We start from the raw sequence: 13,180 nt of genomic DNA, 5'->3' as shown, positions 1-13,180 counted from the left end.
GTGTTCAGGGTGGGCTCCCCTCTAGCAGGCGCCTATGTCCTTTATACAATCTGTGTAATTTTGTGTGTGCACTTCCTTACTCTCTGGCACAGTAAGGTATTCCAGGCTCTGCCATTATGTAAGGTATTCCAGTGTTAACGAAAAAACCATTGAAACCTGTAAAGAATTTTAGTGAGTTTATTTGAGCCAAAATGTCGACATATGCCGGGAAGCAGAATCTCAATGAATTGAGATAATGCTCCGAAGAAATGGTGTGTTACATCTGTATTTATACATTGCCATCAGAGGAGGGACATAAGTGGGCTACATGAAATTCATTGGTGACGGATTAAGGAGGTGGGATAAAGTCAAACGGTGGGAAACCCCTGGGATTGGATAAAAAGTAAAATGATGGACACATACTTAGGTGGGTACAGGAACAATTAACATGATAATGATGGAATTTGAAGTATCTGTCCTGGCGCCCACCACATTTGGTTGTGCCCCAGGGGCTCCAGCAAAAGAAGGAAGTTACAAGTTACACAGACATCTCACAGATATGTTATCTTAGAGGCAAAAAGGCAAATGGGCTCAGTAAAGAAGATCTAAGTTGACCTTTGTCAGGGAAGATATCGGACAAGGACATGACTACCCACTATTACCTGTTTGTAGTTAAATATTTAATTTTCAAACCATCCTTTGTGGTTATTTCAGGTCTCTGAGTTTGCAAGACTGCCACACAGGCCTCCCCTGAGCTTGTCAGGTTAGCATGTGGCTCCTTTCCTTCACACCAGGCTCTAACATTTATTTAATAAATGTTAAATAAATTAAAACATTTATTCAGCTTATGAGTATTTATTTAATTCCAAACTAATGTTGAAGGCTTCACTGTGCTTATAACACTAAATAAAATTGTCACATTTGTTGCATCCTTCCCACGCCTTTTCATATGTAGTGGCTACTCCTAGAAGGAAAGTTTGGGGACTGGTGTATGTTTCCTTTTCGTTTGCAGGTGTAGGCATTCATGGCCAGCCAGCTGTTGCCTCTTTGGTCTCTCTCGGTTACTGTGGGTTTAAAGAACGTCAGGGCTCCCACTCCGTGTTTATTCAGTTAGGATAATGCGGTTTAAATTGGAATTTAAGTTGTCCATGTCTGAAAAACAAAGTGACGGCAGCCTTCATGTTGACACTGATTCAGGAGCTCACAAGTCTTGTGCCACCTCTGAAAACACAGCACTTGGGGCTGTGAAGGAAGTGACGTTGGATCTCAGGTTTACCCAAGTGCAAAGGACATGAAAACACACATACAAAGTGTTCCCCTCAAACAGAAACTCCCGAGATGGTTGAATTAAGTCTGACATTTTGTATATTTATGTTCTAATACGAATGAAGTAGATAGCTAAAACCCAACGCTCAGATGCCATCTATAAAGTCCATGGTAAGAATTAAATGTGAGCCTGGTTCCATTTTGCTATGGGAGTAATTCAGTTCTGGTGATCTCCTCTAGGTTCAGGAGGAGATGCTGTGTAATTCGATGATGTCAATATTTTATGAATGATATCCCTTCCTGAACACCTTATGAACTCCAGCTTGCTCTGCCTGCAGTGTCTTTTCCCTTCTGCTCCCAGTGTTTGCTTCCACTGTTCAAGTCCTTGTCAGGGCTGAGCACTTTGCAAATGTGTTCTTCTCTATGCTTTAGCCAACGAATGAGAATTGCTCAGAGAGCTTGTTAAAACGCAGATTTCCAGGCCCTGGGATTTTGAATGAATGTATCCATGGTGTGTCCTAAGAATCTGCATTATAAAAATTACCCAATGAGATTCAGAGGCAGGGATATGAAATATGAGGAATACTGCCTGGGTGATGAGGCCCTCCTGTCCCATCTCAGGTCCATGGGGAGGGAGTATGCTGAGTCTGGGGCTTGTGTGGGTTAGGAGTGAGGGGAAGCATATGCAACATTCTGTTAGCTTCTAACCATCTATGTTTTTACTGTCAATTGTTATTAATTAATGATTAATTGATGTTTTATTCCTTTTCTTCATTAACAGTATGCCAGGACAATTGGTTTGGTATTGATTTGCATTTTGCTGTACTGGAGTTTTTTTTCCTTTCCCTATTCCAAATAGATAGCCAGCGCCTCTGTGATTCCTGGCCTCAGGGCACTTGACGTACTGGCATGGAAGCTGCTGACAGTCTTTAAACGCACTGAACAGAGTTTTGATGTGCCCTTAAGAAGAGGGAGGCAAGAGATGACCATGTGATGGCAGAGAAAGATCAGTGGGAAAGTGTCTCCAGCCTGGAGAAGGGCCAGCAACCTGGCCCTGCCCCTTGGTGGGAATGGTTTCATGGCCTTCACCCCCTCCCCATCCCCATCTCCAACCCCGTCCCGGTTAGTGGGAGCCCATCTCAGTAAAGAGACCTGGGCCCTGCTTGGCTTCAAGCATGGCATGGAAATGCGCATTCACACGATAATTCAGACTTGCACAGGGAGATGTCTATGGTGACCCTAACAGACAGAAGGTGAGAGAGACTCTTCTTCACTGTTTGCCAGACACCGTTTCGTTTCAGGTGCTGATGATCCTACTGTTGTAAACTTTACACTCCAGTGTCAGATTCTGGTGTGACCCTAGGAAGCCAGGAAACCCCGAATTTGATGAGCTTGAATTTTCTAACGGCCTAGAGGGATGGAGATTTAAGTTTGTTCAAGAAAATAAAGAAATCCTCTACTTCTTGAATACTTGGGTCTGTGCTAGAAAATTCTTTCCTGCTATAATAGCAGTGGTTGTCATATTTTTTGCATGCCTACTATATGCCCGGCAATGGAATAGATGTTTTATCTTATTTTCTCTGATACTCTTAAGAACTCTGCCGAGTCGTGTTCCCAATGTAGGACCCACTCTCAATCTATCCATCTAAATATGTATGACAGGGTTATATGCAAATTCTCCCAACTACAGCTGTATTCTTGACCAGTATAATTAATAGGATTCTCCTAGCACCTATATTATTTTGATTACATCTAACTGATGACATGTCTACTAGACTTATCTCTTGAGGGCATAGTGTCTATGTTATTGCTTTTGAATCCCAAGTGCCTAGCACTGTACTTGGTGTATAGTTAAACTGACTACACAACTAGGTGTGTGTCTATTCACCTCGCTTATTTATCAACTGCACCCTCTTACATTCTCAAAGTGTCTTGTTTGCCAGATAAGTTATGTATGGTCGCCCTCCACATAATACATGGTTAGTAAATGTTTGAATGAATGAGTGAATAAGCCTTAGTTTTCCTTAATTAGCCCTGCATCTGAGCACTTACTATACAATACATGAAGTGAGGTTTCTTTTTAAAGTTAATGCCTTTTCTACTTAGCTTCACTCCACCTGATTTAATATTACTTCAAGTTACCTTGGGCAACGCAGTTCTCAAATGCTTTTTGGACTAGCTGCATGATTTCAGAGTTTACTGTCGCCTGTCTCATTTTGTAATAATTGAGGGACATTTCCAGATGCCAGAATTTCAAAAGCTCAATGAATTAATAAAAACCAGATAGCCCCGCAATGGAGGCTGATAAGCAAAATGAAAGTTGTCACCTAACCCGCACTGCCCTGTAGTATCCAGTTCATTACAGGTGGCGCCAATTAGTTTGTCTTGCCCAAAACAAAAATGAATCCCGTAGGCGTCAATGCCCTTTCACTCGCGACCAATAGGAACCCAGCGTTCAGGACACCAGGTGTCTCGACTTCCGCCTCGTCCTCCGGGTGTCCAACTTCTGGGCTAGTCCGCCTCGGCTTCCCCTCGGCTTCCCCTCGGCGCCAGCGGCCGGGAGGCGCGGTCCCGAGGCGCGGGCGGGATGAGCGCGGCGCACGGCGGGTCGGTGCGGACGCTGCGGGTGCCGGGCCGCCACGGCTACGCCGCCGAGTTCTCCCCGTACCTGCCCGGCCGCCTGGCCTGCGCCGCCGCGCAGCACTACGGAATCGCGGGTGAGGCCGGGCCCCGCCGCCGGGGCGGGGGCGGGTTCCAGCCGAGCCCGGCTCCTCCCGCTCGTCGGGTAGCACTTCCGACAGCAGACGGCGCCACAACTGAACGCCAGGGGGCGCCGAGGAGCCGATGGGCCCCGCGCCCTCCTTTGTCCAGTGTGGGGAGTTGGTGTCAATGTCTCCCCCAGTGACGGCGCGGAAATAGCTTATGGAAGATGCCTACTGGCCCGGGTCCTTGTCCTTATTCCTTAAGAGCGCCCCGATTCCGCAGCCATCCGACACCCCTCTCTCCCCCATGCCCACGCTGCCCGAGGAAGAGTGTGTTTCGCCTTATGGCCCCTCTGACCGGTCGGACCCGCCACAGCACTTGGAAAACCGTCCGCAGGGTCACCCCAGTGCCTGTTCCTTCGTCCCGGTTCCCCGCCGTCAGCATCCCGCCGTCAGGGGTAAATCGAGTGCCCCTGAGCCTGCGCTTGGAGTTTCCTCGCAATTGCCATTATGACATTTATTTAAGTTCTGCCCTCACGGTTTGTTGTCTCAGCAGGAATACATACATTTATTTGCAAGCACTTATTTGGGGATTAAGTTAATTGTCATGGACTAGATTGAAATGAAGGGTTTCAGTCTTAATTTTTTCTTCTCTTAATTCATGTCCTAGCTATTATTTACACACCGAAAATCTATGAAATAAGTCCCTATATAATGTCAGCTTCCTGTAGTAGTTTTTGTTTGGTCCCACACATGAAAAAAAAAATACTGTGATTTCCAAAACTCGGAGGAAATATTTGCTTTCTTGTATTGTCACCATTAGCTCTTAGTGCTTGCACATTTAGATTTACAATAATTGCCCATCAGTTAGGTTGAAGACCCATGAGTTTGTGATATTTTAAATGAAAACCTTTACAAAAACTTTAAAGGAGTTAATATTAAAAAAAAAATCAGTCAGGTTTAAATAAAAGAGTCCCCTCCCCAGTTCCTATAACAAATATACCTTTTAAAATATGCTGGTCCCTTAATAAAAATAATTCATCTTCGGTATATAACATATATTCTGTTCAGCCCTTTACCACCAAGTTTGTGGTAAATTCCACCAGCTATTTTGTCTTAAAACCCCATGTTTAATGCATTTGAGATCTATTGGCAAGGCAGTGTGATGTAGTAGGAGCAGAGGCCTACAGGTCTGTAAGCCAGAGGTTTAATCACCTGTAAATAGGGATGATGATGATAATACCTATCTAGGACGTTTGTGTGCTTGGTACCTGCCTGGCCACAGAATATGAACTCAAATATCTCCTCTGTTAGGGCTGTTGGGATTCCAAGCATAAGTGAGATGATAAATTTAATATTTAATTATTGAAGCACAATATAGAAAGACAAATGGAGAACACAAACCCATTATTTTGTAAACATGGTCTCAATAACTTCGGGGAGAAATTCATGGTAGTAAAGTTAGGTACTCGGTGCTTGATCCCTCCTTGACCTAGATGGTCCCCTGGTGGGTTCAACAGCATGACCTCAACTTTTTTTTCCCTTAGGCTGTGGAACTCTGCTAATATTGGATCAAGATGAATCTGGGCTTAGGATTTTTAGAAGGTAAGATGGTTCTCTAATTATTAACTTACTAGTGGCCCAGTGCATGAAATTTGTGCGGGGGGGCGGGGGAGGGGGTCCCATCAGCCCGGCCTCCACCCTCTCCAATCTGGGACCCCTCGGGGGATGTCCGGCTGCTGGTTTAGGCCTGATCAGGATCGGGCCTAAACCGGCAGTCGGATATCCCTCTAGCAATCCGGGACGGCTGGCTCCTAACCGCTCACTCTGCCTGCCGGCCTGCCCTCCCTGCCGGCCTGCTCGGCCCCAACTGCCCCCCCGCCAGCCTGCTCGCCCCCAACTGCCCTCCCCACTGGCCTGCTCGCCCCCAACTGCCCCCCTCTGGCCTGCTCACCCTCAACTGCCCCCCCCCCACCAGCCTGATCATCCCAACTGACCCCCACTGATGGCCTGCTCGCCCCCAACTGGCCTCCCCACCAGCCTGCTCACCCCAAACTGCCCCCCCTGCTGGCCTGATCACCCCCAACAACCCCCCCCCCCCACACTGGCCTGATCACCTACAACTGCTGTCCCATCCTGGCCTGATCACCCACAACTGCCCTCCCCTCTTGGCCCCTAACCACCTCTACCTCGGCCCTGCCACCATGGCTTTATCCAGAAGAATGTCCGGAATGTCTCCTAGAAGGTTTCCCAGTCTAATTAGCATATTACCCTTTTATTAGTATAGATAGAGGCCTGGTGCACGGGTGGGGGCTGGCTGGTTTGCCCTGAAGGGTGTCCCGGATCAGGGTGGGGATTCCCTTGGGGGGCGGGGTGGCCTGGGCAAGGGGCTGGGACAGTTTTCAGGCCAGCCACGCCCCATGGGGTGAGGGTTCCCGCTGGAGGGGGGGTGGCCAGCCTGGGTAAGGGGCTGAGGGCCATTTTCAGGCTGGCCACACCCCCTTAAGGGTGGAGGTCCCTGCTGGGGTGCCTGGCCAGCCTGGGTGAGGGGCTGATGGCTGTTTGCAGGCTGGTCACGCCCCCCAGCAGGGACCCTCACCCCAGTGGAGGTATGGCCAGCCTGGGTAAGGGGCTGAGGGCCGTTTGCAGGCCCCTCCCTTGGTGGCTGGCCTGGGTGACCCAAGCCTCCTGCTTGCTCCAGCCTGCTCCGTGGCCGCCGTCCAGAGGCCCCTCCTTCCACAGCTGGCCCAGGCAGGTGGGAAGCTTGGCTTCCTCCATCACCAGGGGCGACTCAAGCCTCCCTCCCAGCTGGCTCTGTGGCCGCTGCCATCTTTGTCCCGCTAATTTGCATATTCACTCCTGATTGGCTGCGGGTGTCGCGGAGTGACGGTTAATTACCATATTACTCTTATTCTTATTATTATTATTAACTTATATGTATTCTCTCTTGCTACTAAAGCCTTAATAGGATTAGGTTTTGAATCTTCTTTATCCATAAAGTTTTTTTTTTAAATTTGCAGTATAAAAGAAACGTCAGCATTTCCGAAGTATAGAACTTATTTTTGCCATTAAGTTTGATTGTCATTTTCTTCTACAGCTTTTGTCTTTTAGTGTCCATTTAGAAATTATAAAACTAAAAAAAAAAAATGAACTAGTTAGTCTACTGCTGTGTGACATTTGTATCTTTGCTCTCTTCTTAATGTCATTTAGCTTCACTCATTCAGAAGCTATTACCCATTTTGTAGATATCTTTCCTGTCTTTCTATGCACGTCTTGTCTGTATGTTGGACTCAACACCTCCATCGGAGCAGTCAAGGTAGAGAAAGAAAAGGAAATGCTGTCAGAAAATAACTACCTGCTCATAGCTCATGTGAAAGATTTATGGGAGACATTGAAATTATTGCTCTAAATTAGTATCTTAAAGTGCTTGCTAGTCCCGCCTCTGAACCACAGAAAACAGTGAGCACCCAAGTATGGCAGCATGCCCTCATGTAAATAGTGCTGTATTGCTAGCGGGCAGACCTAATTTTAATATAGCTTTACAGTTTTCTAGCTGTATGAATTCGGCTATTCTTTTAACCTCTCCGAACTTGTTTCTGCATATGACAAGTGCCAGTTCTACTTATTTCTCATTGTTGTGAAGATCAGGTGAGATAATATGTGTTAAAATATGAGAAACTTAAAGCTGTAACGTTATTTTTATTTTACGTTCAACTGCCTATATAACTAGATGTTTTTGTTGTAATTTTTCCTGGTATAGCTTTGACTGGAACGATGGTTTGTTTGATGTGACCTGGAGTGAGAACAATGAACATGTCCTGGTCACTTGTAGTGGGGATGGCTCGCTGCAGCTCTGGGACACTGCCAAACCCACAGGGCCACTGCAGGTCTACAAGGAGCACACTCAGGAGGTAGGAAGGGAGTCTTCCTGGGCCTGTGGTTTTTCTTTGGGTGAAATACATTTGGGGACGCAAACTTGGGGAAATGTCTTCAGGGGATAAGAAGTTTAAGCTTTGGTGTTTGTCCTCCATGTTATAAGTCACTTATTTGATTATTCAGACTTAAACTACCTCTTGGCCAAAAGAGGTAGGAAAGAAGAAAAGGTCAGGCTACTCATTGGTCAGTAAAAATGCCTCCAGTAGTAAGCATCCTGTGGCACCAGTTCCTCTAGCGAGGCCCATCGCTGTCTTCATGCTGTAGGAATATGCCTGTCATGATCTGCCTCAAGATAGAGGTAGGCGGACTTTTCACAAAGATATCGAAAGATTGCCTTTAGGTCTTCAGTAGGATTCCTGAGGATTTTCAGAATATATTGGAGCAAGAGCATCAATTACTAAAGAGATTTTAAATCTAAATCTGGTTCATGTGTCAGTGTGTAGCATAAAAAATAGTTTGATCTTCTTAAGTCATATTAAAATATATCTATGTTTTTAATGAACATGATGGGAAAGACATTCTCTTTTGATGTTTTACTTTATTTTTTTTTTATTGTTTAAAGTATTACAAATAGTAGTACATATGTTTCCTTTTTTATTTTCCCCAATTGATCTTCCCCCAGCCTCCCCTACCCGCACGGCACATGCCCTCACACCCCTCCCAGCGTCTTGCGTCCATTTGTTATGTTTATATGCATGCATACAAGTCCTTCGGTTGATCTCTTACCTCTCCCCCATGCCCCACCCCCCTGCCCAAGATGTTTTACTTTAAATGTCTAAAAATTTTTCTCGAGGTAGCAATAGATCCTTCAAATGAAAACTTGCAAATTGACTTTAAAATTTGTGTCTACACGGGGCCTGGCCCATAGAAACCTTTATTTAGTAAATGCTTATCAGATGTAAGAATATTAGTCTTTTGTGATAAAAGATTCATTATGAGGATTTTAGACATCATTTTGTAGCTATAGCTGTTAAAAATCAGTGTTTCTAAAATTGTGACTGAAAATAATGAAAAATTATAGTTTTTCTATTTTATTGTGAAGGCTCTTTGAATAAGGGTAGTTATACATTATCATATTTTCATAGAATCACTGAAAATTAAGACAACTTTGATAAAGAAGAAATTTAGTTTCAGGATGTTCAATGCAAGAAATTCCACAGAGCAGGATGTCCAAAATGCAGACGTTTTTGTGGTACCTTCATGATTTTTGCCATATTCTTATACTACTTACTAGAGGCCTGGTGCACGAAGTTCATGCACAGGTAGGATCCCTAGGCCTGGCCGGCAATCAGGGCCCATCTGTGGGGCGACCAGTGGGGTGATCGGAGGGGCCCCCGCTGGCACCTGTCTTGGACGGCCTGGCGCCACCTGCTCACCGGCCCCACCCTGCTGCCACCACCAGTCACCTCCCTCTATGGGGTGATCCGCCAGGCGATTGGGGTCAGGGGTGGCCCTTCTGGTACCCGCCTTGGCTGGCCTGGGGCCTGCAGGCTAGGGGAAGCTCCTGCATTGAGCATCTGCCCCCTGGTGGTAAGTGCATGTCACAGTGACCAGTCATTCTGCTGGTCGTTCCGCTGTTCAGTCGATTTGCATATTAGGCTTTTATTATATAGGAGAATTAATTAAAAAAATTTTTTTAAAAATATTTTTTCTCTCAAAAGTTTTTTTTTCTTTTTATTAAATCTTTGGTGCTGTGTATTGTTTATCTATATAAATTCTAGGGCTGTAACTAATGGGTCATAAAATATCTAATTATGTTAAGTAGGCTATATCACTTAATGTTTTTCTTTAAACAAGCTTTATGTTATTTCACTCATCCTAAAATAGTTATATTCATGAAACCATGGGGTTGATGTCTATGTACCAGTTAAAATATTCTCATACAGCCAGTGGTGTGTGTACTGCAGAATGGAGCAAAAGTAGGTTTACAGTTGTTTGTATGGAAAATAATGCAACAATTAATAAAGAATAATTTAAGAATAAACTGTGTTTCATGTACTCACAACTGTAAACCTGCTTTGCCCTACCCTGTACATGCTACCTTCTGGAAAATACTATTCTAGAATGTTCCTCATGATGGTCTCTCAGTCTTTGCTTCATTTCTGTGAAATTGAATTTCACTGTCTCACATAACTAACCTGACTTTTAGATTGCTGTAATGGTTAGAAACTGCTCTCTTAGGCCCAGATCTATTCTCCATGGCAACCAACTGTTTCTTCTAATGCCTTTCTGTGAAGGGGTGAGATTAAGTCCAATCTCCCTTTTCTAGGAGAACCCTTGAAAATAGTCATCATGTCCCCTTTAGCCTTCTCTCTTCCAGACTGTGCACTTGTAATTCCTTCAGCCTGTCCTCAGATTACATGGTCTCTACATTTGTCACCCTCCTGGTAAACTCCTTTGCATACTCTCCTGTTCTTTAATGTTGCTTTTAATATTCTATACCTAATTTATTCCATAAATGTGTTGATCAGTGCTGGGCTTTATATGACTTTGCCAACATAATCTTGAGCCTCTAATTCTAATAATATTACCTAACCTGGCTGTATATTTTCTTCAGCCATGTCATAGTGTTGGGTTACTTTAAATCTGTTACTAAAGTACCTCAATCTTTGTTATTTGAACTGCTGTTATACATCATCCTATAATCATGTAACTGTTTTTTTTAACTGAGGTCATACTTTGTTGTTTGTTTTTTGTCAGACTATTATTCTAGATTGTCCGTCCTCATTTTCTTTTCAAATGCAGTTTTTGAAAATCATTTGTATCAGTTAGGATGCCTTGGCTGTTAGTATAATAAAAAACTGAACAAAAAAAATGCATGCAATAATCAGAGTTTATTATTCCACATAACCAAGCATATGGAGGTGGAATGGGTCTAAGCTTGGTTAATTCAAAGCTTGACAATGCCATCAAATACTCAAGTTCCTTCTGTCTTTCCACTCTCTTATCCTTAGCGGGTTTCTTTTCTTCTTATTCTTCTTATAGTTCCAACTATTATCTCATCACCCGGTGAAGTCAAAGAGCAAAAAAAGTGAATGTCCCTATCTTGGGACTTTCCTAAAGCCCCACAGCAGTACGCTTCATGTCTCAGTGGCTAGAAGAGCATCACATGCCCAGTTCTAACTCTATACCACTCCTGCTTTCACCTAAATGAGATTCACCCTTCAGATGAGGAAGGGACAGAGCTTTTCCTGAAGGACAAAGTTGTGATTGTGTGAACAAGAAGGAACCTTTTGGGAGCCAACCATCTCTATGTGCCACAACATTACTTCTTGTCTTTCTCACAATCCTCCTATATAATAAAAGCCTAATATGCTAAGTGTCCGGTTGTCCAGTCATCCATTCAACCAATCAAAGTGTAATTTGCTAATGATATGCTAAGGACTCTCAACTGCTCGCTATGACATGCACTGACCACCAGGGGGCAGTCAGTCAACTGGTCGACCACTCACTGTGATGTGCACTGACCACCAGGAGGCAGACGCTCTGACTGGTAGGTTAGCTTGCTGCTGGGGTCCAGCCGATCAGGACTGAGCGAGATGGGACAGACACGCCCTGGAGCCCTCCCGTGGTCTCTCCACGGCTGGCCAACCTCCTGCGTCCCTCCCTGGCCCTGATTGTGCGCTGGTGGGGTGCCTCAGCCTGGCCTGCGCCCTCTCGCAGTCCGGGACCCCTCAGGGGATGTCGGAGAGCTAGTTTCGGCCCGATCCCTGCAGACCAGGCCAAGGAACCCCACTGGTTCACAAATTTGTGCACTGGGCCTCTAGTTGTTTATAAAACTCAAATTACACCAAGCAGGGTGATGAATAGAGAACTGTGGGAATCTCATAAAGGTCATCCTCCATGAGGTTATTAAGAGAAAGAATTTCTGATGATCAACTTAAAACTCAGTATTATAATACCAAATATTTGGCATTTTTCCATTAAAGAGAAGCACAGCATTTATTTGAAGTTTGCTTCTTATACCAAATATGCAGAGACACTTAAAAGGATTTAAAGTCAAAGGAGAGTTTTGAGGAGCTAATAAAAATTTGTTGAATAAATTAGTAAGTGAATGATCACAGCTGATTCCTATTTTTTCCCACCAATGTGTTCAGAGAAACTTTGTTTTACAATAGAATAGCACACAATGGGTCATTTTCTCCCATGGGAGAGAGTTTAGAATGACGAACAGTATGGTTTTGAATCCTGGCTCTATAACTTTCCTGCTGTGTGACCTTGGGCAAGTTATTTTCCCTAAACCTAGTTTCTTCATTTGCAAACGAGAACAATAGTGGGTGTCTTAGGTTTGTTGTGAGTGCTTAGAACAGAGCCAGCACTAAATAAATATGAGCTATTATTATTATTTGCTCTTATTATAGTAGGGTTGTAAAGGCATGAAACAAGTTGGGAATCTTCCAGTTACTCATTTCACCACTCAGTAACTGAAAAATGTCCAACAATGAATTTTCAGATAGTCAGATCAGTAGGTACTGAAGCAAAAAGGAGAAATCCAAGACCTAGATATATTTTAGGTCTTGAGGAATAAAGGTCTTGGTGAAATGAAAGAAAATCATGGACATTATTCCTTTGCCTGGCTTCTAAATTTAGCATCAAAGCAGAAATCAAGTTCTTCTCTATGTTAACTGGCAGCTGCAGAGGCCGTTATGTCTTTTGGGCCCCATAAAATGCTGTTAGCTTAGACTGCTGCTGAATATATAATAGGAGTGGAAGAATAGGAAAATTTTAAAAGGTTGAGCGAGGAGAAAAAAGAGGGTAATTAGGAGTTTTATCTTTGCTTCTCTACTTCATGACTTACAGCACTGTGTGCTATGGAAAGCGAGTTCAAACTCATTTACTAGTAAAGATGACATAGACAATGTTTATTTCAATATCTACTTTTCAGTGTGCTTATTACCATTCTTAAAAATAGTTAAAATTTGTCTTCACTGTCAAATGGCAAGGCTTATCAGTTTGCTGAAAACTTAAAAGATATTTGATCCATTTAAAGTTTTTTTTTTATCATTGCTTATAAAATGTATTTTTGAAATAAGTATCCAACAAGTAGTATGTTGTGGAGAAAATGTATTTAACTATACATTTCATAGTAAAAATGTGCCTTATTTTAAAAAAAGAGTCAATTATTTACCTCTTTGATAATGATAGTAGCTGATAAGCTTATAATGATAGGTACCAAAAAAATATTAATGCAGAGTGACAACTCATGCATTTTTAAAAATATATTTTATTAATTTTTTTACAGAGAGAAAGGGAGAGGGATAGAGAGTCAGAAACATCGATGAGAGAGAAACATCGAT

At 43.6% G+C, this 13,180-nt stretch overlaps 1 protein-coding gene across 4 annotated transcripts in view; it reads left to right on the top strand.

Moving 5' to 3' along the window:
- The first annotated feature begins 3,726 nt into the window (after positions 1–3,726).
- PEX7 (peroxisomal biogenesis factor 7) overlaps positions 3,727–13,180 on the top strand; it is a 64,862-nt gene continuing 55,408 nt past the window's right edge. Inside the window, exons 1-3 of one of the 4 annotated variants that reach the window (XM_008162039.3) lie at positions 3,727–3,962; positions 5,495–5,552; positions 7,708–7,858. In XM_008162039.3, coding sequence (XP_008160261.1) covers positions 3,833–3,962; positions 5,495–5,552; positions 7,708–7,858 — 339 coding nt within the window. In that variant the 5' untranslated portion in view covers positions 3,727–3,832. Of the gene's footprint in view, positions 3,963–4,143; positions 4,406–5,494; positions 5,553–7,707; positions 7,859–13,180 lie in introns of those variants that run through there. The other 3 variants (XM_054721808.1, XM_054721807.1, XM_054721806.1) reach the window with 3 other exon arrangements.

This window comes from Eptesicus fuscus, chromosome 10, assembly GCF_027574615.1.
Source record: "Eptesicus fuscus isolate TK198812 chromosome 10, DD_ASM_mEF_20220401, whole genome shotgun sequence".
Lineage (NCBI taxonomy): Eukaryota > Metazoa > Chordata > Mammalia > Chiroptera > Vespertilionidae > Eptesicus > Eptesicus fuscus.
This window is presented reverse-complemented; position numbering and strand designations above follow the sequence as displayed.